General features: G+C 50.0%; 1 protein-coding gene across 3 annotated transcripts; it reads right to left on the bottom strand.

Moving 5' to 3' along the window:
- Positions 1-11301: 11301 nt before the first annotated feature.
- Positions 11302-21589, bottom strand: TMEM102 (transmembrane protein 102). Of its 3 annotated transcripts, none has more exons than XM_030186916.1 (3): positions 21456-21589; positions 19605-19884; positions 11302-12592 (listed from the first exon to the last, which is right to left on the bottom strand). In XM_030186916.1, the coding sequence occupies exons 2-3, from the start codon at positions 19801-19803 to the stop codon at positions 11349-11351; spliced, it is 1443 nt and encodes a 480-aa protein (XP_030042776.1). In that variant the 5' UTR covers positions 19804-19884; positions 21456-21589; the 3' UTR covers positions 11302-11348. The 3 variants fall into 3 exon arrangements, with proteins under 3 accessions (XP_030042776.1, XP_030042775.1, XP_030042777.1); XM_030186915.1 differs by having other exon boundaries at positions 21362-21589; XM_030186917.1 differs by lacking the exon at positions 21456-21589 and adding an exon at positions 20349-20422.
- Positions 21590-24489: the final 2900 nt, after the last annotated feature.

Here is a 24489-nt window from a genome sequence, read left to right on the forward strand (position 1 = left end):
GCGAGACAGAAGGCGCGAAGTCTGGAGTTGGCAGTAGTGGAGAAGGGAACAGATAAGAAGGATTTATCCATGGAGCGGAGTGCACGGGAAGGGGTGTAGGGAAGGACGAGTGTGGAGAGATACTGGGGAGCAGCAGAGTGAGTACATTTATAGGTTAGTAGAAGAAGTTTGAACAGGATGCGAAAACGGATAGGGAGCCAGTGAAGGGTCTTGAGGAGAGGGGTAGTATGAGTAAAGCGACCCTGGCGGAAGACGAGACGGGCAGCAGAGTTTTGAACCGACTGGAGAGGTGACTAAGTGGGAGGCCAGCAAGAAGCAGATTGCAGTAGTCTAAACGAGACTTAGCACCATTGATTGTACCAGTTTGCGAAATATTTCCCTTGGGAAGCCAGGTTTTACTCTTTTGAGTTTCCACATTGCTTGGAACATTTTCTTTGTTGTATTTTTCGCCTGGTTTTCTAGTGTCAACAAAGAGTGGAAGACGCCCCCAGCCACAACAACAGAGAAAAAAAAAAAAAGAGGGTAGACCGACTCAGTTCCAACACCAGGATGCTTGTTTAGTGACATGCAATCCAAAGAACTCTTGCAATAGACTCAACGCAGTCCTGCGTTTCGGCACAGTGAGCGCCCTGCCTCAGGAATCGAAGCAGTCCAGGTACGTAGAGAACACAGGACAATGATTCCAAAATAAGGACGCAACTGTGGCCCTGTCGGTCTACACGATGACTGCAGTAAGAGTAAATTATCAAAGCGTTAATGTAATAGTCGCAAAAAACTGCAACCCACTATTTCATTAGTGCCTTGATCATTTCCTTTTCCTGCTGCCAGTCATCGCTGTAGATTGACACTGCCACAGTTGTGTCCTTATTTTGGAATCATTGCCCTGTGTTCTCTACGTACCTGGACTGCTTCGATTCCTGACGCAGGGCACTCACTGTGCCGAAACGCAGGACTGCGTCGAGTCTATTGCAAGAGTTTCTTTGGATTACATAGAAATCAAACAAAATAAAACATGGAAAAGAAAATAAGATGATACCTTTTTTATTGGACATAACTTAATACATTTCTTGATTAGCTTTCGAAGGTTGCCCTTCTTCCTCAGATCGGAAATAAGCAAATGTGCTAGCTGACAGTGTATATAAGTGAAAACATTCAAGCATTACTATGACAGTCTGACAGGGTAGGAGGATGGGGGTGGGTAGGAGGTATGCATGGGGACATCAAAGCATATCATTGATATTCTAACAGGATGGGTGTGGATAGGTGAGGGGTGGGGTGATCAACAGAGACATACAGCTTTATGGTTTATAATGGGTTAGGAACCCCAGATCCTTGTTAAGTCCTTTCTGTTGGGTGTTAAAATATTCAATCATTGATAACCTTAAGAGTGGACTAACACGGCAACCACACTCCTCTACTTTGGATTACATATAAATAAGCAAGTATCCTTCTGTTGGAATTGAGTTGGTCTAGTCCCATTTTTTTTTGTCCTCTCGTGGGTCGACAGGTCCTGGGACCTGCCTCCTTACACCTGCAGCGGTGGCAGTGATATACTGTAAGGGTTAGAATGACCTCAGCTCAGGTGAGGTTCCCACCTGCCCCAGCCTGTGCAGGCCTCATACATTACTCTGTGCTGGAGGAGGTCAGGCTGTTCCCAAGTGACTTTCAAACCCGTCTTTGCTTTCTCCGCCTGTCCCCCACCAATCCTGCCACAAGGGCACAGTCCACACCAGTCCCCCCCCCCCCCCCACCCGCCTCCTTCCCGTGCTTTAGTGCAGTGAGACAGTGTGCTGTCATGACTAAGGCTTGTGCAGAATGGCGGGTATGGCTCTGGTCGCTTCGTAGCGCAGACTGCATGGCCCCTGCAGGTCTTTATCTGCCGTCATTTACCGTGTTATCCTGTTCTTCCAGCGTGACAACTCAAAGTCCAGCAGTAAGATTAGTGAAATGCCCTGGGTGCTTTTACTGAATGTCAAGTTAATTGTCAATACAATTTTCCTGCAAAATGCCAAAAAGGATTACAAAAAAAAGGAAAACGGGATGTGTGCAAGAACCGAGTCTTTATTGATCATGAATGACAAAATCTCCTCCCTTCTCTCTCAAAGTGTCTTTCACCTGACCTTGGATACCCCCATCTGAGGCTTCTTTCCAGCTCACAGTGGCAGGGGGTAAATGGGTATAAAAATGAGGCCAGGAAGAGAGAGCGAAACAGAGGCAGGGAAAGAGAACCAAGGAGGGGGCAGATGAACATGCAAGAAAGATAGAGCCAGTGAAGAGAAAGAGACAGAGAGATTAAAGGGTTTTGGTGGGTGGGTGGAGAGAGAGAGAGAAAGAAAGAAAGGCTTTAAGATCTTGAGGGAGACAGCCAAGAAAATGCAGCGAACTGGGGAGGGAGGAGGGGGCTGCACATCCTCCATCAGCTTTAGCTCTGCTCACACTGCCTTCTCAGGCTGTGATGACCTTGTCAGTACAGCATCTTTGGCAGGTGAGAACAGTGAGGATGCGGCAGCAGGCGGGGAAGGGAAAGGATAGCAAGTCTGGGAAGCACCTGGGGGACCTGGCCTCAAAGAGGTGCAGCATGTCCAGCACCTAATCACTCTTACAAGTCAACTGCAACCTCCCTTTAACTCACCCTTTGTCCCCTTCTAAGCAGAATGCAGGAGGGTGCAGAAGAGACTCCAGCGCACAGCAGCAAAAAATACCAGGGGAGACTCCAGGAAAACACAGAGGGTGAGAGAAAGAGAGAGATACCCCTCTCAGGTGTGTGGGATCATTTTACAGTGAGGTGAAGGGTAATAAAATGAATATGTCTCCATGAGTTTGCAGCTGAGTGACAATTTGAAATACACTAACCCGAGTTCTTTTGTCTCAGGGACAAAAAGACACAGAGAAAAAAAAAGTTCATAGGCACTCCTTGCTTTAAAATAGCGCCTCTCATTTCTGGATCTCTCTCTGGTTTCTTTTTTTTTTTTTTTTTTTAATTTTTCAATCAATTAACTATTGTACTCTCAGCCCTTAATCAATTTATCTGTAGCAAAACCACTCAACTTCTTTATGCAATGCAGTCCTTGTGCTCTGCATTTTGCCCGAGTCTCCTGTAATTTTTCTCTCCCCTTCCCCACCCCTCTCAGCTCTTTTAAACCACCCATTTGAAATTCTTCTGGCCCTGCAGATGCTGAATCCATACTCAGAATCCCAGGATATCATTTCGTGATAAACCTTGACTGTATCGTTAACATGGAAATCTCTTTGCAAGACTTAATACAAGGCAAGAGAGATCCAAAGTCACTGGCAGTCAGGGATTGCAGCAGCGGGGACAGAGAATTACAGGAAGGGTGTGGTCGGTATTGCACACCTACAAATCCTGCCTCTGCAGCACATACCCTAAACCAAACTACAAGGATAGTGACGGAGCCAGGGGACCCCCCCCCCCATCATGTGCTGCCACCCTGTGGCTGTTCTATACAACTGCACCCTCTAATTCACAGCTAACAGACACATACGTACAAGTAACATACATAGTAGATGACGGCAGCAAAAGACCTGCACGGTCCATCTAGTCTGCCCAACAAGATAAACTCATATGTGCTACTTTTTGTGTATACCTTACCTTGATTTGTATCTGTCATTTTCAGGACACAGACTGTAGAAGTCTTGCCCAGAACTAGCCCCACCACCCAAACACCAGTGGGTCACTATTTCCCTGTTGGGACAGGATTAACCTGTTGGCAAGTCCTAGACAAGCACATTAGATCCCTGATTGTAATATAATACATTTTAAGCTCTCACAATGTGAGAAGAGTGCTGCTCACCCAATCCTTCGTGTGAAGAGGTGACAGTAGAATGGGGGTTGGGAGAACTGAAGACTTCTGTGGGCAGGGGGTGGTCTGGTCCCTCTGGACCAGAGACTGGAGCACACAATGTCTTGAAAATAAAACAAGGTTTATTTAAAAAAAACTCACAAATGACTCAACACAATGTTGTGTTTCGGCCAGAAGGCTTCTCCTACATAGGCGCAAGGCTGTGGAACGGCTTCCCAAAGCACGACCGCCTGAACTTCAGGAAATCACTGAAAACCAACCTCTTCAAAACGGCCTACCCCAACGACCCCATGTAGACCTCTTCACCCAGCTACACAGCATGACTATAATCGTACTGGACAACACGCAATCTTCACCCCTTGCGACCCTCCACTTATAACTCATTCGATCACTATACAACCTTGTATCTGTTATCAACCGACTAGGCAAACGCATTGACGGTATTATGTAAGCCACATTGAGCCTGCAAATAGGTGGGAAAATGTGGGGTACAAATGCAATAAATAAATAAGGCCTGCATCAGGAGTCTATATACAAGTTCAAAACAAAATCACCAGAAAGGTAAAATCATGAAGTTTTTGTAAGGCACAATTAGTCTTATCATTAAGCAGCGGAAATATTTAACGGTCTTTATAGAGACCATCTTGTTTTTTCTTCATGAGTTTTACCTTTTTGATGATTTTGTTTTGAACTTGTATACAGACTCCTGCTGCAGGCCTTCTGGACGAAACCCAACGTTGTGTTGAGTCATTTGTGATTTTTAAATAAACCTTGTTTTAAGTTCAAGACATGTGTGCTCCAGCCTCTGGAACCCGTGGTCCGAGTTCCCACTTTTCTCCTCTTCTTCAGCTTCTCCGTGGGATCACTTGAGTTCTCCACACGCGTGCATTCTCTTTGGTCTGGTCCCTCTGCCAGCAGGTGACTTCCCAGGTCAAAGTATGACTTGGGAGCCAGTGAATTAGCATATCTGAGAGGGGTCCCTCCTAAACATTTGGTCCCTATGCTTGTGCCTAATTTGCCAATACCGTAATCCTGCCCTGTTCCCTGTGCCTCGGTTCCAGTCAAAGGCTCTCTTTGTGTGTGACCTCAGGGTGAGTCATTTTCATCCCCTTGTGCCTCTGTATACCTGCTTCTATTTACATAAGGACTAGTACTTCCAAAGGCAAAATTCAGAATAGGAAATCCATCATTAGGTCAAGACCTTGATTATACCTAACACTTAACTCCCTTCACAAAAAAAAAAGTACCAGCGATAAACAAGGAAGAAATACCAGGGAAACCAAAAACATATACCTTCAGATTTTCCTATATACAAACCCCCAAAATCCATGCAAATCAGAAAATATACAAAACCACTCTCCATGTCCCCTCCCCCCGCTCCCAGGCACACATAAAAACTCTGTTGCCTTGGTCAGGTCATAAGTACATAAATGTCACTATACTGGGATAGACCAAAGGTCCATCAAGCCCAGTATCCTGTTTCCAACAGTGGTCAATCCAGGTCACAAGTAACATACATAGAGGCATATTTTCAAAGCACTTTGGGAGGCTAAGTTTCATAGGTTTCTATGGAACTTTGGGAGGCTAAGTGCTTTGAAAATGAGCCTCATAGTAACATAGTAGATGACGGCAGAAAAAGACCTGCACGGTCCATCCAGTCTGCCCAACAAAATAAACTCATATGTGCTACTTTTTGTGTATACCCTACCTTGATTTGTACCTGTCCTCTTCAGGGCACAGACCAAGTACCTGGCAAGATCCCAAAAAAGTACAAAACATTTTATTCTGCTTATCCCAGATATAAGCAGTGGATTTTCCCCAAGTCCATTTTAATAGTGGCTTATGGGCTTTTCTTTTAGGAAGCTATCCAAACCTTTTGTTAAACCCTGTTAAGCTAACTGCTTTTACCATAAGGTCTTCAAGATATCCCTAATTAATATGCATGCCTACTGCCTCCATTGTATGCATATATCTCACATACGTATTTATTAGGGACTAGGAGTGAAGACCGATGCATTAAGGTGTAGTTCTGAAAGCCCAGTGCAATGGTCTTCACTCCCAGTCCTCAAGGGCCACCAATGGGTCAGCTTTTCATGAGATCTCTAATGAATATGCATGCCTACTACCTCCACTCAAACCTCTCCCATTGCCAAATGGATCCAGATTCACCCACAGGGTTGATCCAGTTCTGGGTTTACCCCGTTGCATTCCCTACGAAAGGCAAGACTACAAATCCCTGCATGCAACAGGGTAAACCCCGGACTGGATCAACCCTGTCAGGTGAATCTGGATCCAGTTGGCAACTCTGCATATTCATTAGAGGTATCCTCAAAACCTGACCCATTGGGGGGATCTCGAGGACTGGAGTAAAAGACCAATCAGGGTTCACATACTACAAGATTCTGGGGGTGGTAAAAAGGCAGTTTTAAATTCCCTCTCTCCACCAGAGGCCTTATTTCAGTGTTTCCCCAGAAGGAAGGATGCTTAATAACAAATCAGTTTCATTTTCCACCTGGGGCCAGTTACATGGTATGAGCCGGAAGGTTATGGGATCTCTTGGCTCATATAACAACAGTGTCCCTGTGGCTCAGAAGAAACTTCATGTTGCCAGATGGAAAAAATTTGTCAGGCCCAAAGCCAGCCCCAAACTGCAAAGTCGATTTGCATGTGAACGACATCATTAATATTAATGAGTCAATTTGCATATGAATGACATTAATAAATATTAATGAGGCTATTTGCATACAAATGACGTCATTAAGCCCGCCTCCGTGGGGCTTCTACTGGCCGCGGCTGCTGAAAAACTAGCCAACTGGGAAAAAACTGCAGCGGGCTAAAAAAACCGCCGGCGGGGCAACAAGAAGCCGCCCAAAATCTCGCAACCCACATGAGCCGTGAAAAAGTCACAGCGGGTCGCGGAAAGGAGCACAATTGGGCGGGAAAACTGCCCATCTGGTAACACTGGTAAACCCTCCTTCCTGCTGGTCATAGGAACTGGAGGATGTGCTGGGGTATGGCATTGGGAAGAGGGGGAGGGGGGGGCAGAAAATGTAAAATAACTGACCATTGTCTGTTTGTCACCTCCAGCATTTTGCCACTCTAAGCAATTGCCTAGTTCACCTAATGGAAACATCTGCCCTGGGCACAAGTCCTATGAAAATATAATTAATGCAGTGACGATCCTAGGTCGGCTGCCACCCGGGGCGGATCGCTGATGCACCCCCCCCCCCCAGGTGCAGCACGACCACCCCCCCCCCCCCCGGGTGCATTCTTGGCTGCTGGGAGCAGCTGCACGGCTCCCTGCTCCGTCTGCCCCGGAACAGGAAGTAACCTGTTCCGGGGCAGAGGGAGCAGGGAAACAGCGGAGCCGACAGGTGCGCGGCTGCTCTCTGCACCCCTCCAGCGGCGTGCACCCGGACCTCCCCGCCCCTGCTACACCGCTGAGTTAATGCTTCTATTTTTAGGAATTTATAAATGGTCAGTTCAGATGTTTGTCTCTCAGTTTATCAGGGTTTCTTTGAGGGTGTGTAAGAAGCGGTGGGAATCTCTTCTGGCTGAATTAAATCTCTCTATTGGTGAGGCTGAGGAGTCCGAGGCAGGCAAGGGGAGGAGTGAGAGAAATTCTAAGGCCCCCAACGCTCAGAAGTCCTGCGGTAAAGCCAACAGTGCAGAAACCATACCCGCCGGAACAGCGCAGAAAACGAGCTCGCCAATGCTCAGAGGAAATGGTATGCGACTCATACGCACGCTGTTCTGATTCAACAGGTTTTTTTTATTATTGATGACTTTGAGGAGGAATCACATCCAACAATGTATACATACCGAAATTCAAATAGAAAAGTATGCTCAATATTGACGTAACATTATAATCCAACTTTTAAACTTTTGCAACCCCCAGCCCGCCCCTCTATTTTAGAAAATGCATCAATTTCCCAATGCTGAATAAACATAGCAACATTTCAAAGTGACAGTTATCATCAATCTATATCAAAACGTTCCCCCCCCCAACCCTTCCCTTTTCCTCCCAGCTTAACTTGGAGTTTACCTGCGACAAGTTACAATAAACAATAACAGTTCAAAGGGTGTCCACTAGAAAATTTGTAAGAAATCCCAAACTATTAAATCTCATATGCATGCCGTTAAAGTGAAAGCAAGGAGGGGCGAGGGGGATGTGCCAGGCGAACTGGAACGTGAAACACACATTGGCATCTGTTTTCTGCGCCTTTAAATATAAGCTTTTCAATTTTTTTTTAAACTTGGAACACTATTTAAACACAGGAAACAGGAATCAATGTGTGCTTTCATTTTCAGGTTTGCTCCGACTCACACACACACACATTTGTCTCTCATACCAGCGCTTACGGGCTTGCACGGGCTTCCTTCTGCTTTCAGATTAAATAAAAACTGATAGATTTTAAAGAAAGAATCGTGAGAAATCCTCTCTTCAAACACTATGATGCCTGCTCTGCAGTGGCGTAGCTAAGGGTGGGCCTGGGTGGGCCCAGGCATACCCAGTAGCACCACACCTATGATGTGGCTGGCAGGGATCCCCAAGCCCCACCAGCTGAAAACTCCCAACAACTGTCCCTCCTGCATACCTTGTAAATAGCAGATCTTTGCCAGCAGCGAGCAACAACTGATACATACTGTTTGCACAGGCCCCACAGCCTTCCCTCTGATATATTCCCACCTATGCGGAAACAGGAAGTTGCATCAGAGGGAAGGCTGTGGGGCCAACATGAGCAGTGTGTATTACCGTATTTTTCAGACTATAAGACGCACCAGACCATAAGACGCACCTAGGTTTTAGAGGAGGGAAATAGGAAAAAAAAAATTCGGACTATAAGACGCACTTTTTCTCTCCTCTAAAACCTAGGTGCTCCGGTGCGTCTTGTCCGAATCCCTCCCTCCGAGTTGGGGATCGCCCTCCCTAGGGTTACCTCCCCTCCCCCCGGCCCTGTCACGACCTCTCCCCTTACTCACGCGATCTTCCCTGGTGGTCTAGTGACGTCGGGGCAGGAAAGAGCCCCCTCTTTCCTGCCCAGCGCGCTGCTCTCCATCCTCCTGTATGCTGCCTGTGACGGTCTCGGCAAGATTCAAAATGGCCGCCGAGAATTGAAGTCTCGGCAGCCATTTTGAATCTCGCCGAGACCGTCATCACAGTGCGCTGGGCAGAGCAGTGCGCTGGGCAGGAAAGAGGGGGCTCTTTCCTGCCCCGACGTCACTAGACCACCAGGGAAGATCGCGTGAGTAAGGGGAGAGGTCGTGACAGGGCCGGGGGGAGGGGAGGTAACCCTAGGGAGGGCGATCCTGAGCTCGGAGGGAGGGCGGGCGGCCTGCTAAACTCTACCTTCGGATTATAAGACGCACCCCCCATTTTCCTCCCAAATTTGGTGGGAAATAAGTGCGTCTTATAGTCCGAAAAATACGGTAGTTGCTGCTCACTGCCAGTGAAAATCTGCTATTTAAAAGACATGCAGGGGAGGGGGGATGTTTGACAGACCATATGGCATGCAGGCGAGAGAGGGAAAGACCAAATCACTTGTGGAGAAGGGCAGAGGATTTCTGCCCTCCCATCTTGGGCCCAGGCCCACCCAAAATTGGGTGTCTGGCTACGCCCCTGCTGCTCTGAGCCAGCCTTATTTTTTCAGCGGTAAGGGCGACTTTGCTTTGTGTGCTGTTCTCCGAGCATTGGGAAGGGATAGGAAATGACCTCATTAACATCCGTTGGACTACATTAGCATGATATTCGCGTTCTTTGGCATACTCGTTTCCCGCACTACAGCCTCTGAGGATTCTGTGCTCACTAATGCAAGCGCTAATGGCTTCTAGTTCCCGCGTTTGCTTCTGAGCATCGGGGCCTAAGAAATGAAATACTTCCTTTTGTTGCATCAAGACTGTTTAATGGGTTAAAACCTAACAGCAGCAGGGGAGGCTCTAAGGCCCTGATGCTCAGAAACCAATGCAGGTGCTAGAGACCATTAGCGCCAGACTGGCGCCAACATTTGCTACTGCTGAACGCTCGGAGGGCTCTAGTGCGTGGAACAACGAGCACGCCAAAGCCTAACGCAGATAGCATGCACATTAGGCCATTAGCGATTCGTCTTAATGCTCAAAGAAGGGCATCCTTGATGCCGGGAACCTAACGCCAGCTAGGTTACTGGACAGCAGCAAACCTTCAGCAGCAGAAGCAGAAGATCGTGAGGGATTCCTGAAAGGAGGAGGAAGCCAAGCTTGCTCGAAATCCCCAAACCACAAAAAAGTGCCTTATTAGCTCACTGCGTCTGTTGCCGACTTCGGCGCTCGGATTCTTCTGTGGGGGTTTTCACTTTTATTCCTGCTTGCAGGGATGGGGGAGGGAGAGAGGTGGCAGCAACTTGGCGTGTTCCCAAAGGTGTCCTTCTGAGCCAGAAGGCTTTCTTTCTGTCTACAGGACCCAAGGACTGGAGAGCTTTCTCGAGGAATTTTAATAGTGCTCCACTTCCACCTCTTCCCCCTGGCCAGGACTCCCTGCTCCCCAGTCACACTGCACATACGCACAACAGCTGTGCTGGGCGCATTCCTTCTCCTTACATCCTAATGCTCAACCCTAACTGTGCGCTTATAGTTGCATACAAATCAGAGAAACTTTTTCTTCACTCAACGCGTAATTCAACTCTGGAATTCGTTACCAGAGAATGTGGTAAAGGCGGTTAGCTTAGCGGAGTTTAAAAAAAGGTTTGGCCGGCTTCCTAAAGGAAAAGTCCAAAGACCATTATTAAATTGGACTTGGGGAAAATCCACTCTTTCTGGGATAAGCAGTATAAAATGTTTTGTACTTGGGATCTTGCCAGGTATATGTGATCTGGATTGGCCACTGTTGGAAACTAGAAACCAAAGCCAGCAACATTTTGCTTGAGTAGAACTCCCAGATATGGGTATGAAGACCCAAGAGAAATACCACACTTAAGGTTTCCTGGTTGCCGGCAGCAACACCTCACTTGCTGAGCGGAGTCCGAGACATCACCCTGCCAGGCCAAACCAAGAGCTACCACTGACAGTCTTTTCTCACCAGGGGTGGACTGAGGGTGGTCTGGCCCCCCGCCCGGCACTGCCTGACACCCCCCAGCCGCCTCTGCCACCGCAGCCGACGCCCCCATTGCCCCGGTCCTACCTGAGGGGTTCTGGTGGTCTGTTGGCCTATGGGGGGGGGGGGGGGAATATTCTTTCCTGGCTGCTGCGCTGCCTCTATTCTCCTGCCTGTCGGCACAACTATGTTTTCAAAATGGCGGACGACTTCCTGCATTAGTCTTGCCACCATTGTTAAAATATGGTGGTGCCGGGCCGGGGGGGGGGGGGAGGAATAGCGGCAGCCCAGTGGGCCAGGCAGGAAAGAACATGTCCCCCCCCCCCCCCCACACACACACACAGAGGCCACTAGATCACCATCAGCATGCCGGGCATCCAGGCAGAGCCTCTGGGCCCCCTAGAACCTCTGGGCCCTCGGGCACTGCTCGGTTGCCCGAATAGTCAGTCCGCCCCTGTTCCTCAGAAGAATTTCTGGTTCACACGGAAGTGAGGCTTGGAGACATCCTCTGGATTCAAGTACACAGAAATGGACTTCCCTTGATTCTCGGTCACCAGCTGTTGAATTTTTTCAGCTAAGCGACTCTTTTCCTCCTCTCCCTCCCCCTCCTCTGTAGCCTGTCCTGCCTTCCCCTGCCCCAGCTTCACTGCAGCCTTTGCCTGCTCCACCGCAGTCTGCAAGTGCTCGGCTGGCTCAGCCCGGGCACCAGATAGTTTGCGGGCAAGCAGCAACACCATGGTATCCTGCACATGCTTCAACAAGTTGCAATGGGGTAAGAAGTAATTAGGACAGGACCTGTTAATCAGACAGTGCAAGAGCTCATCGAGCAGACCCAGAAAGAAATGGGCCGCGTTCTCCTCCTGCCACAGGAAGCTGATGGGCAGCCGATCACAGGCCCAGAGCATTAGAGTCCAGAGGTGGTATGGCCCCAAGGCCCGGGGCTGGGAAAGGAGCCGGAGGACGGCCTTGCAGGCTTGGAAGGCCTGAAGGAGAGGAGCTGGGATGCACTTCTTCAGCTGGACCTCGGTGCGGGAAAAGCAAAGTCGCCACTCCCTTTCTTCATCTCCTCTGCCACCACGGGAACAAGCAGGAAGAAGGTAGAAGCCTCCAATGGCCGCCTCCTCCGTCACCTTCCCATCCCAAAAATGGCTCCAGGTTGGCCAGGCCTGGGCCACTGCTGGCCATCCCCTGAAGGACACCACTGGGACAAGGTCATACAGCACCCGGCAGGTTCCAGCAGTCAGCAGTAAAGTGGTTATACTGCCATTCCTCTCCACCCGCTCCACCCTGGGAAGCCCCCTGCGTGGGTTGTTCCGGGTCTCTTCAATCACTGTGGCAACCATGCTGAAAAACCAGTTGGCTACTTTGGTTGGTGAGAAGTACAGTCCAGACTCAGCATCAGTCATGGTGTCTGTTGCACAGCACAATTCCCCCCACCTGGCCAGGGTGTCTGAGTCGAAGAGATGGAGGTTGAGCCAGGTGTGACCAGCATCACAATTACGCATGTCCAGGGCTATGGGCTGGTTCCGATCGTGGAGTTTCAAGGCCGGCACCAGCAGTGTGAAGTCCAGGTCGTAATCAGGGCCCCAGGCGTAGTCCCCTAAGTTGTAAGGATCCATATCAAGGGCCCCTTCCCGGGCACCCCCTGAGAGCAGGAGATACTCATTCGTAATGGGAAGGCGATGGTCTTCTTTCTGAACGAGGCCTAAACCAGGGAAAGTGGGGGGCGGGAGGGGGGAGCATACAGAAGATGTTAGAGAACGGGAAGGGGTGAACAAAGAGAGACAGGAGGGAAGGAGTGAGAAATGGAGATGGGGAAAGAGAGACAGTGAGGTGGGAGGTTGGGGGGGCAGAGAAAGAGACATTTACCATCTATTCAAAAGACAATTCTTTCTTATATACCTAACCTCAGTATTCCCATCCTAAAACTGTGAGGGCTCAGAGGAAACAACTCACCCATCCCAAGACAGCAACTGAGAGGAGGGCGAAGAAAATTTCCATTTGTGCTACTTTAATCCCCGGTGATGTCCCATTTGGGTTAACAAAGTACGTTGATATTATTCTTTTTTAAAAAAGGATCTAAGACAACCTGTAAGATGCAGACAGGTAAGAACTCCCCCTCCCCCCCCCCCCCCAAATAGTCCCAGTGCATGGGGGTCGGAGGGAAGTGGGCAGAAGTAGACACCGAGCCTCACAGCCAGTGGTAGGCCATTTTCACACCAAGTCACCAGGCTGAGGCCTGCAAATTACTGAGGCCAATCCAGGCCCACAATCCCACTGTGGTATGGCAGAGCTTCCCAGTCCTCAACACCAGTTCAATCTTGTGCCCAGGTACAGGCTCTGGTACACTACCAATCTCTCTCTTCACCCTCTGCCAGCCCGGCACCCCCCTTCCTTTTCCCCAGCGCTCAGCGTCTCCCCAACCCTCCACCCATCGTTTTCATTTTCCCCCCTCCACCTCTTAGCCAGCATAATTACCTTCTCTTTTCCACTTCCCTTCTCTCGCCCCATCCAACCTCACTCGCCCAGTATCCTCTTTCCCTCCACACCCACCTCTTACCACCCCAGTACCTTCTCCATCTTTCCAGTGGGACAGCGTCCTTTTTCCCCACCCAACCACCTACCCAGCATCTCCCTCTTTCTCATGGTGGCAGCTACAGGCTTCCTCCTAACTTTGGCCAGTGCTGGGATGAGTGAGCACCACAAGTGGTCAGGGGCTCTCCTCTTCAGCGTCCCTATATTGGTACTCAAAACATTTTTTAAACTCAGGGGTTGGCTTGTCCAGTTGCTGCACAGACAATTCTTCATGATGCCACAAGAACAAGTTGGGAAGTGCTAACCCATGAGTTCTGAAAATGTCTTGTCTTAAAGAGCGGGCGGGTGGTCCTCAGGGGTCCCGTTGAGCAGCTGTGAGCTTGTACAGGAGTTTTCTGTCAGCGTTCCTGCTGGTTGGGGGGCATGTGGGATGTGATCTATCTGTCCCTTGAAAGTGAAAGTCTCTTTTCTTCTCCTTATCTGTTTCGACAAAATTGCTTCTAGGTACAAATTGCTGTGCTGTTCATATCCCCCTTCTTACTGTTTTTTTTTGTATGGTTTGTGATTTATTGAATATTGTTTATTTTATATTTTAATATATGCTTTTGGGTTATTTTTCAGGATTGCAGTGGTATTGTACACCGCCTTGATGTACGTTTGAAAGGTGGTATCCTATATAATTCCTGGATTCGTAACACAATTCCCGTTGGTCCGCCCTCGCGTCGGAATGTGATGATGTCAGAGGGCGGGATCAATGAGAGAGAAGGGAAACCAGCACCAGCCAGCCATAGAACGTTGGAGGTGAGGATTCAATCCCGGGAGAATCACCCCCCTCCCTCCCCCCCATCCTCCGAGTTCCAGGCCCCCCTCTCCTCCGAGTTCCAGGCCCACCCCCTCCCTCCCTCTCCTCCGAGTTCCATGCCCCCCTCTCCTCTGAGTTCCAGACCCCCGCGCCTCCCTCCCTCTCTCTCTCTCTCCCCTCCGTGGCAGCCCGACCTGCGTTGCCCGCCCTCTTCTCCCAGTCCTCCGCCTGCCCCTCGCCTTCCTGCGTGCCAGCCTGAATTTAAAAGTTCTTACCTTGGGGTCCGCCGGCAGCAGTAAAAGGCGAGCAGGCACGGCGCTTCAGCCTGCCTTCCCTTCTGTCTCAGGTCTGCCTCTGGTCCCGCCCTTCCGGAAACAGGAAATGAGGGCAGGACCAGGGGCAGAGCTGAGACAGAAGGGAAGGCAGGCTGAAGCACCGTGCCTGCTCGCCTTTCACTGCTGCCGGCGGACCCCGAGGTAAGAACTTTTAAATTCAGGCCGGCACGCAGGAAGGCGAGGGGCAGGCAGAGGACTGGGAGAAGAGGGCGGGCAACACAGGTCGGGCTGCCACTCGGATGGGAGAGAGAGAGAGAGGGATGGAGGCGCGGGGGGTCTGGAACTCGGAGAAGAGAGGGGGGCATGGAACTCGGATGGGGAGGGGAGGAGAGGGAGGAAGGGATGGGGGCCTGGAACTCGGAGGGGAGGAGAGACAGAGAGGGAGGGAGGCACGGGGGTCTGGAACTCGGAGGAGAGGGGGGCATGGAACTCGGAGGGGAGGGGAGGGAGGGGGGCATGAAACTTGGAAGGGAGGGGGAGGGAGGGGGCCAAGCTGGAACTCGGAGGATAACCTTGCTAGCGCCCGTTTCATTTGTGTCAGAAACGGGCATGTTTTACTAGTAACATATATCCTACATATAACATATATATCTGTACTTGGCCCCTCTGCTACATGGTAAGCTGGGTTGTAGAAAGGCATCAGCAACATATCTCTGCTATTTGAATGCTCTGCTTATCGGGTGTTTCATTAGTATTATGCTGACATCGTATTATATCTCCGTTATTTGAATTCCAGTGTTGTTAACTGTGTATAATTTTTAATCCCGTTTCATGGTAGTCCTGTTATCAGGTTTTGATTTGCTGCTCTCATTTAGGGCTCCTTTTACCAAGCCAACGCTAGTGATTCCCATGTGGCAAATGTGACGAAGCCCATTCCAATTCCTATTGTATTTATATGTGGCTATTTTTACTATTGTTATGTTGTTAAGAGAATTGTGAGTTTTATGTTAAATTGTACCTTCATAAAAGGCAGTTAATAAAACCCAATAAAATAAGAAATCATCGGCCCTCTCCCTACTGGCACTGGACTTCTGTGCAGCTCAAAGCTGCTTAGTAGAAACCATGGTGGTCCTGCTCTCCCAAATTTTGGCACTGTAGGGGACCTGCCTAGTTCACCTCATGGAAGCCCTTCATCGCACAGAGGAGCTGTGACCATAAAACACGATCATGGAATCAGGGGCGTAGCCAGACAACAAATTTTGGGTGGGCCTAGGCAAGAAGTGGGTGGGCACCAAGTGTTCCCCCCCCCCCCTCCCAACCACCACCCAAAAAAATATTTCAGCTGGCAGGAAAGTGCTTCTTACCACCTTGGCGGTATGCAGCAGGCATGCGCTGAAAACTGAGTGTGTGCAGGTGCCGGTATCGTGAACAGTAGCGTTTTTGTTACCGTCGGGGAAAAGTCTTCAGCTGGCCGAGCTTGAGATCCCCATCAGCTACCGCTAAATGTGTGCTACTATTGGGTGGGACTGAGCACTAAATGGGTGGGCCCTGGCCCACCCAGGCCCACCTGTGGCTACGCCACTGCATGGAATACGGCGATGCCTAGCGGGCAACCTAAAAGAAAATCCATTATAGTCCGCCAGAGGAGACGCCATACAGGAGGGGGCACAGACCTCTGCCTGGAAACTAAGGGGTGAATATTCAGCCACCACAGTCAAAATCGTTTTAAACACTGGCTGCGGTGGTCAAAACAAATCTGGATATTTAGCACCACTATCTGGATAAGACAGTCGGCACCAGAACTTTTCCTGGATAACGGCAGAAGAGCATATGAACAGCCATACTGGGTAAGACCAATGGTCCATCTAGCCCAGTATCCTGCTTCCAGGAGCAGTCAATCCAGGTCACAAGTACCTGGCAGAAACCCAATTACTAGCACCATTCCATGCTACCAATCCCAGGACAAGCAGTGGCTTCCCCCATGTCCATCTCAATAACAGACTATGGACTTTTCCTCCAGGAACTTGTCCAACCCTTTTTTTTAAACCTAGATACACTAACCGCTGTTACTACATCTTCTGGCAATGAGCTCCAGAGCTTAACTATTTTTTGAGTGACAAAATATTTCCTCCTATTTGTTTTAAAAGCACTTCCATGTAATTTCATTGAATGTCCCCTGGTCTTTTGTACTTTTTGAAAGAGTGAAAAATCGATTCACTTCTGCACCACTCAGGGTTTTGGAGACCTCAATCATATCCCCCCTCAGCTTTATCTTTTCCAAGTTAAAGAGCCCTGACCTCTTTAGCCTTTCCTCATACGGGAGGAGTTCCATTTCCTTCTTCGTCTTAATTCCACTATATCTTTTTTTGAGATATGGTGACCCTTACTGTTTTTAGAAGAACTTTTAAATAAAGATCATTTTTGGACACCGTCTGCGAGGGGTTCCTTTCCTTTGCTCAACCGTTTCATGCTTGACCAGAATTGAACATGATACTCAAGGTGAGGTCACTCCATTGAGGCATTATTTTTTATTTTTTTTGTTACATTTGTACCCTGCGCTTTCCCACTCATGGCAGGCTCAATGCGGCTTACATGGGGCAATGGAGGGTTAAGTGACTTGCCCAGAGTCACAAGGAGCTGCCTGTGCCTGATGTGGGAATCGAACTCAGTTCCTCAGTTCCTCAGGACCAAAGTCCACCACCCTAACCACTAGGCCACTCCTCCACTGTTGCTACTATTTGAGATTCTACATGGAATGTTGCTATTCCACTCATGTAGAAGTCGGCCCTTGCAGATCACCAATGTGGCCGCGCAGGCTTCTGCTTCTGTGAGTCTGACGTCCTGCACATACGTGCAGGACGTCAGACTCACAGAAACAGAAGCCTGCGCAGCCTTCTACATGGAATGTTGCTAGTGGAATAGCAACATTCCATGTAGAATCTCCAATAGTAGCAACATTCCATGTAGAATCTCCAATAGTATCTATTTTATTTTTGTTACATTTGTACCCCGCGCTTTCCCACTCATGGCAGGCTCAATGCGGCTTACATGGGGCAATGGAGGGTTAAGTGACTTGCCCAGAGTCACAAGGAGCTGCCTGTGCCTGAAGTGGGAATTGAACTCGGTTCCTCAGTTCCCCAGGACCAAAGTCCACCACCCTAACCACTAGGCCATTCCACCACGCAACATTCCATGTAGAAGTCGGCCCTTGCAGATCACCAATGTGGCCGCGCAGGCTTTTGCTTCTGTGAGTCTGACGTCCTGCACATATGTGCAGGACGTCAGACTCACAGAAGCAGAAGCCTGCGCAGCCTTCTACATGGAATGTTGCTAGTGCAATAGCAACATTCCATGTAGAATCTCCAATAGTAGCAACATTCCATGTAGAATCTCCAATAGTATCTATTTTATTTTTGTTACATTTGTACCCCGCGCTTTCCCACTCATGGCAGGCTCAATGCGGCTTACATGGGGCAATGGAGGGTTAAGTGACTTGCCCAGAGTCTATAATATTCTTGGTCTCATTTTTCATCCCTTTCCTAATAATTCCTAGCATCCTGTTTGCTTTTTGGCCAGTCTTGCACACTGGGCAGAAGATTTCAGAGTATTGTCTACAATGACACCTAGATCTTTTTCTTGGTTGCTGACTCCCAAGATGGCCCCTAGCTATCAGGTAACTATATGATTTCAATTATTCTTCTCAATGTGTATGACTTTGCACTATGCAGTCTTCTCACTAGATAACATATCCGGATAAGTTAAGACAGTCTTCTACCTGTCCTAAATGATCTGGTCAGCAGACTATGTATTTCTCCTATCCGGATCAGGGGCATAGCCAGACATTCAATTTTGGGTGAGCCTGAGCCCAAAGTGAGTGGGCAGGACTACCCTGCCTCCCCCAGCCAGGCATCTCTCCCTCCCTCCAGACAATCAGGGGGGTCACTTAACTCCATTCCCCCAACCCCCCAGTACCTTTAAATCCTTTAGGTCTTCGCCGGCAGTGAGCAGCAACTAATTACCCTTGCTCGCACTGGCTTCAAGCCTTCCCTCCGATGTAACTTCCTGGTCCCGCGAACAGGAAGTTGTATCAGATGGAAGGTTTGGGCCAACACGAGCAGCGGGAACGTGTTGCTGCTCACTGCTGGCGAAGACCTACACTACAGGATGTAAAGGTACCGGGAGGGGGGGGGGATTCGGGGGACTGGAGTTAAGTGACCCCTCCCCCATCTCCTGGAGGGAGAGATTCAAAGTGGGTGGGCATTGGCCCACCTGTGGCTATGCCGGTGATCTGGATAAGTTCTGGGACTGCCCTGGCTCCATCCACGTCTCACCTTGACACTATCTGCACAGCAGGGCCGCCAAGAGACTGAGCCGGACCCGGGGCAAGGACGCCCTCGCCCCCCCCCCGGGCCACCGCCCTCCTGGGGCCGCCACCCCCCAATCGCCACTCAGGCCGCCTCCACAGTCCCCAGTCTCCACCCACCCACCCCCAGCCCCGTTAACAGCCCCCTTCCGTCGGCCCCACCGGGCCCCCTGCATTCAAATCAGCAGCGCCTCACCTCCGTGTGAAAGCGGCAGATCGCCTCCCTTCAGGCCTTCCCTCCCTGTGTCCCGCCCTCGTCTGATGTAACTTCCTGTTTCCGCGAGGGCGGGACACAGGGAGGGAGGGCCTTAAAGGAGGGGATCTGCCGCTTTCACACGGAGGTGAGGTGCTGCCGATTTGAATGCAGGGGGCCCCGTGGCGGATGGAGGGAAGCTGTTGATGGAGCCAAGGGTGGGCAGGTGAGACCGGGGACTGCGTTGCCGGCGGCCTGGGAGCAGGAGACGGAGACCCCGGCGCCAGGCCCCCCTTGGAGGCCCGGACCCAGGGAATTTTGTCCCCCCTGCCCCCCCTCTCTGCGGCCCTGCTGCACAGTGCAGGAGCAGTCCTGTACAGATATTTAGAAGCAGGGGCTGTTTTCTCGGATAAGTGCTTTTGAATATTGACCCATATGTCTTTATCAACGGACGTAGTGTAACATTTCTCAGGAAAAGGCGCCAAGTCTACCACAGATCCGACATTAATCAGGCTGCACAGCAGTGCGGGGGAGTGATGCTGCCCTTACCCAGCATGGAGAAAATGAAGTCCTTGGCGCTGTGAACCTCCAGGGCCAGCTGGTCTCCATAATCCCGGGCCTCATATTTCCCCAGTTCCTGAATCAGTTTGTTTATCTCCTCAATGCGGATCGCCGAGCGGAAGTCCAGGTCAGTCAGGGGCCGCGCTGCTGAGGGCCGGGCACTCGTGGGACCTGTGGGGTACGCCATGACCCCTTCCCTGGTTGCAGCGTGTTGCTTACACTCTCATTGCAGAGGTCGGTGCAAAGGAGGCCTCAGCGCTAGGTGTCCCTACAGAAAAAGAAAACGAGGCCACTGCTTTAATGGAACCATGGGGGCACTGCCCTGCTCTCCTCACACTGTCCATCCAGCTCTAATCAGAGATCCTCATCCCGGATGAGGCCTCTCCCCTGACCCCCTGCCATCTGCCTCTATTCCTTCCTATTCCCCCTCCCCTGCCGTGCAGAAATTTCTCTCAATTCCACGTTTAAGATGTCATTGAGGATCCTCCTCTCGTGAAGCCTCTCCCCTTATTCCCTTCCTTCTAGATCCAGTCAGGGATTCTCCCTCTACAAGGTCTCTCTCTTGACTCCCATTCAGCTCTCATCAGGGATACTTCCCCATAAGAAGTGGACCCCGTTGCCCAGCATCTCCCCTTCCTTTGCCTTATCTCTCACCAGGTGGCCAGCATCTCCCTCCTCTTCCCTTCCTTAGGCTCTGCTGTTCCTGTTGCCACTGCCACTTCCACCACCTACCTCTGCCCAGGCCAAGACTGCGGGAACTCAGCACAGCGCAGGGCCTTTAAGCACAGACCTGCGTTCATTCCCTCCCTTCTGGCTCTCATCATGGCAGCCATTAGTCTTCGCTCCTGACTCTCCTCGCATCCAGCTCTCATCAGGGAACATTTCCCTGCCAGTCCCGACTCCCTCCCACATAGCTCTCATTAGGGATTCCCATGCCCCCCTCCCACGGTCCTCCCTCCTATCTGGCTCTCATCAGGGATCCTCCTCCAGTCCACTCTCCTGATTCCCCTCCCCTCTCATCTGCGATCCCCTTGCCCCTTCCCCCTCAACATCAGTCCTCTCCTTTCTCCTGACTCCCTCCCACCCCCAACTCTCATCTGAGATCCCCTCTTGCCTCCCTGACCAGTCCTGACTCCCATCCAGCTCTTAACAGGGCTCCTCTCCCTCCCTCTTCTCTCCTGAGTCCCTCCCATCTGGCTTTGAATTCTTCTCACTGCTGTCATTCACTCTGATGGCAGAATTACTCTGGCATCAGCACAGAAGCCTGAGGTATAATTAGTAATAAACAGTGCTAGAAACAATTCTCCAGTGCCTGATTTCAGGCTGCCTCATCTGATGTCAGGCGGACTGGAAGAAGTTTCGTGGCCCAGTGGTGAGTAGGGGCAGTTTAAAGTTCACTTTTTCAGCTGAGACAGACAGGGGCACAATCAATCCCTCCCTCCTCCAACCTGATTAAAGGAGGGCACAAGTGACAAAGTACAGCTCTCATTCTGTCTCACACACCCTCCCCGAAACAGATCTGGTGCTTTCTCGCTTTTTGTCTATTCTCTGTGCCTCTCTCTTTTCCTGTCAGTCTGTTCTGTGTTTGTCTCGCTGCCCTCTAGTTGTTCCTTCCTGTCTCTCTGTTTGTATCGGTCTTTCAGTGTCTCTCCGCTCAGTCTCCCTGTCTAGTTCTGTCTCTTTCTCTGTCAGTGTCTCTTTGCCCTGCTGACAGGGGAACAGGTTCTCCCTGTGCCAGGATTTACCCAGTGATTCCGCAGGTACAAGGGGAGGGCGGTTGCTGCTCACTCTATTCTTGTGCCCCTCCAGGAGGCAGTGGGAAGAAATCCTTGCTCTCACCTCCCTGAGCTGACCGGCTGGCTCTGGGTCATCCAGGAAGCTAGAGACAGGTTAAGCCAGTTCTGGTTTTGCCCTAGCCCACGCCCCGGCCTGCATGCAAGGATCTGTAGTTCTATGTCTTCCTTGTTATTCAGGCAACACCCTGCCAGCATCGTCCCACCTGCACCTTCTCCCTGTGCATTTGAGGGTGTGGCAGCCATGCTCCACCCTCTGCCACTCAGGGGGATCATGGGAAATGGAGTTTCTCTGTCTCTCAAGGTAGCATTCTTTTAGACAGAGGAAACCGTCTTGATTTGACACTTTGCACCTCGTTGCCAAAGGAATTTATAAGACAATTAGGAGGGAAAAAAAAACAGTCAAACATCAAGAAACGTTTTTGTCCTGACAGTTTATACACTTTGATCTCTCTGTCCATTCACTCCCAACAGAGTTGCTAAGTCCTGGTTTTGAACTTACACTCCAAAGCAGTGTGGGATTTGTAGTCTATGATTCTACCCATTGAAATCAGTGCTGCTGCTGCTGCTCCCATAATGCATCAGGATAGGGTTGTCAGAAAGTCAGAATCGGTCCAAAATCTCCCTTTTAGCAATTCTGCTCTATCTTCCGCTCCCCGAAGCAGCAGACCTTTTAGACTAGTGGTTTTCAACCCCAGTCCTCAAAGACCACCTGGCCAGTCGGGTTTGCAAGATATCCACAGAGAATATGCATGAGATGTATTAACATGCACTTCCCCTCCACTGCATGCAGATATCTCTCATGCATATTCATTATGGGTATCGTGAAAACCTGACTGGCTAGGTGGTCCCTGGCTACTGGGTTGAAAATCCCCGTTTTAGGCAGTTCCTTGTTTTTGAAATGAGGAAAGTAGGGTTACCATATGGTTCCAGAAAAAGGAGTATAGAAACCTTCCAAATTTAATACACAAACGTATAAATCCTATATGTTATAAAGTAGCGTGTAATAATGTTTAGTTGTGCTCAGATTGCCATGCATGTAGCTCAGCCATAAAATAGCTCATAACATGCCACTGAGCACAACTAAACATTATTACACGCTACTTTATAACATATAGGATTTATTCGTTTGTGTATTAAATTTGGGAGGTTTCTATAGTGCTATATTTTACAATACCAGAAGAAACCGGTCAACATAATCCCCAGAGTATTTTCATTACGTCCAGAAAAAGGAGGACAGATTGAGCCAGTCTGGGTTTTACTTCCATTGCTGTCAATGGAAGCAAAACCCGAACTGGATCAATGTGTCCTCCTTTTTCTGGAGCCATATGGTAACCCTAACCAGGGGTTGCCACTTTACTCACATCAACCCAGACAGTCTGATCCAAACCTGATCTTACCCTCTTTTCATGCCTGGAATTATAATCCGAATTGCATCATCCACACGTTCCAGGGAGGCCAAAATACAAAACACTGGACTGGCTCAGCCTCTCCAAATTGACCTGGATGGTGACCCAAGGATATCTGATGTCCTAGCAGTAGCGTAGTCAGAGTTTAATTTTTAGATGGGCCTGGAGGTGGACTGGGTGGGCACAGGGCTCGCATTTCCTCTCCACCCGCTATCGCCGCCCCCCCCCCCCCCCGACAGCCCCCTGCACATGGTCAGTTCTGGTCATTTTTACTGACCTGAAGCGCCATTCTCCCTCCAGCACCGGCGATTCCCATAGCCAGCCTTCTGCCAGCGCGGATCGTCAGAGCCTCTTCTCAGGCGCGTCCCGCCTACTCTGCAACTTCCTGTTTTCCACAAAGGTGGGACGCAGGAAGTTGCAGAGTTGGCGGGACGCGCCTGAGAAGAGGCCCTGACGATGCGCGCTGGCAGAAGGCTGGCTATGAGAAACGCCAGTGCTGGAGAACGGTGCTTCAGGGCAGTAAAAGTGAGCAGACCACGTGGACGGGGAGAGCGGGCAGAAGAGGCTGGGCGGGCCCTGGAGCAAAATTGGCTGGGCCTGGGCCCGTCCAGGTCCACCCGTGGCTACGCCCCTTTGTCCTAGGCCAGTGCTTCTCAACTCAGTCCTTGAGGTAGTACGGCTAGTCCTATCAGGTTTTTTGGGATAGCCACAATGAAAATGAGTGAGATAAGAGTTACATACCAAGGAGGCGGTGCTTGAAAAACTCTCTCATACATATTCATTGTGGATATTCAGAGAAGCTGATAGGCCCTGTTGCTCAGAGCTTACCGTGCTTGCAATGTTTGAATTAGACTGGTTGTGGCCAGTCTAGCGCACACATTATTCAGCAATCTAATGCTCAAAGGGGTTCTTCTGAGTCGCTTTTACTGCTGGCTACCGATAATCCTATGCAAATGTATTACAACAAGCTCATTAGTATTAAAATGAGCATTCTGTGCAATACACAGAAAGGAGATCCTACCTTTAACTCATTGGGATTACTTCTCTCTATATGCTACTATATATTTGTCCCAGAGTTGTATTCTCTTTTCCGGAACCTTCTCAGCTTCCTTGCACCTACTGTTACTCTATTTTCCACTCTGTATATATTCCCGGAGTTGGTTCTCTCCTCTCCGGAACCTGTAAGCCACATTGAGCCTGCTGCTATGCGGGAAAATGTGGGCTACAAATGCAATAAATAAAATAAAATGTTCCAGCAGATCTGGAGCCGTCGTTGCATGAGGGCGACTTCTCAGTGGAGCAGTCTGCTTGCACGCGTGTGTTAAATGTGTCATATGCGTGCATTATATGTGTGTGTTCCACACGTAACAGTAGCGTGAAAAAGTTGTTGTGAAACATTTTTTTTATAGTATCTGCACCTGTGATAAATGTGCCATACAGTACTGCCAATTACCCAGTCCCCAAACCCGCCCACAAAGTTCACACCCCCGCCCCCGCCGTCATCAACCCCGCCCCCGCCGTCATCAACCCCGCCGCCGCCATCAGCTCCACCCCCCGCCATCAACTCCACCCCCGCCACCATCAACCCCGCCTCCTCCGTCATCAACCCCGTCCAAAACGTCATCAAACCCCGCTCCCGCGGCCCGAAACACCGCACAAAAAAACCAAAAA

This window comes from Microcaecilia unicolor, chromosome 14 (assembly GCF_901765095.1).
Source record: "Microcaecilia unicolor chromosome 14, aMicUni1.1, whole genome shotgun sequence".
Classification (NCBI taxonomy): Eukaryota; Metazoa; Chordata; class Amphibia; order Gymnophiona; family Siphonopidae; genus Microcaecilia; species Microcaecilia unicolor.

What these genes read in the sequence shown, in the direction of transcription:
- TMEM102 (XM_030186916.1), bottom strand. Translation starts at nt 19,803, where the DNA reads ATGGCGTACCCCACAGGTCCCACGAGTGCCCGGCCCTCAGCAGCGCGG. An exon ending in CTTCATTTTCTCCATGCTGG is followed by an intron (nt 12,593 to 19,604) that starts GTAAGGGCAGCA and finishes TCCCTGGTTTAG; the next exon opens with GCCTCGTTCAGAAAGAAGAC.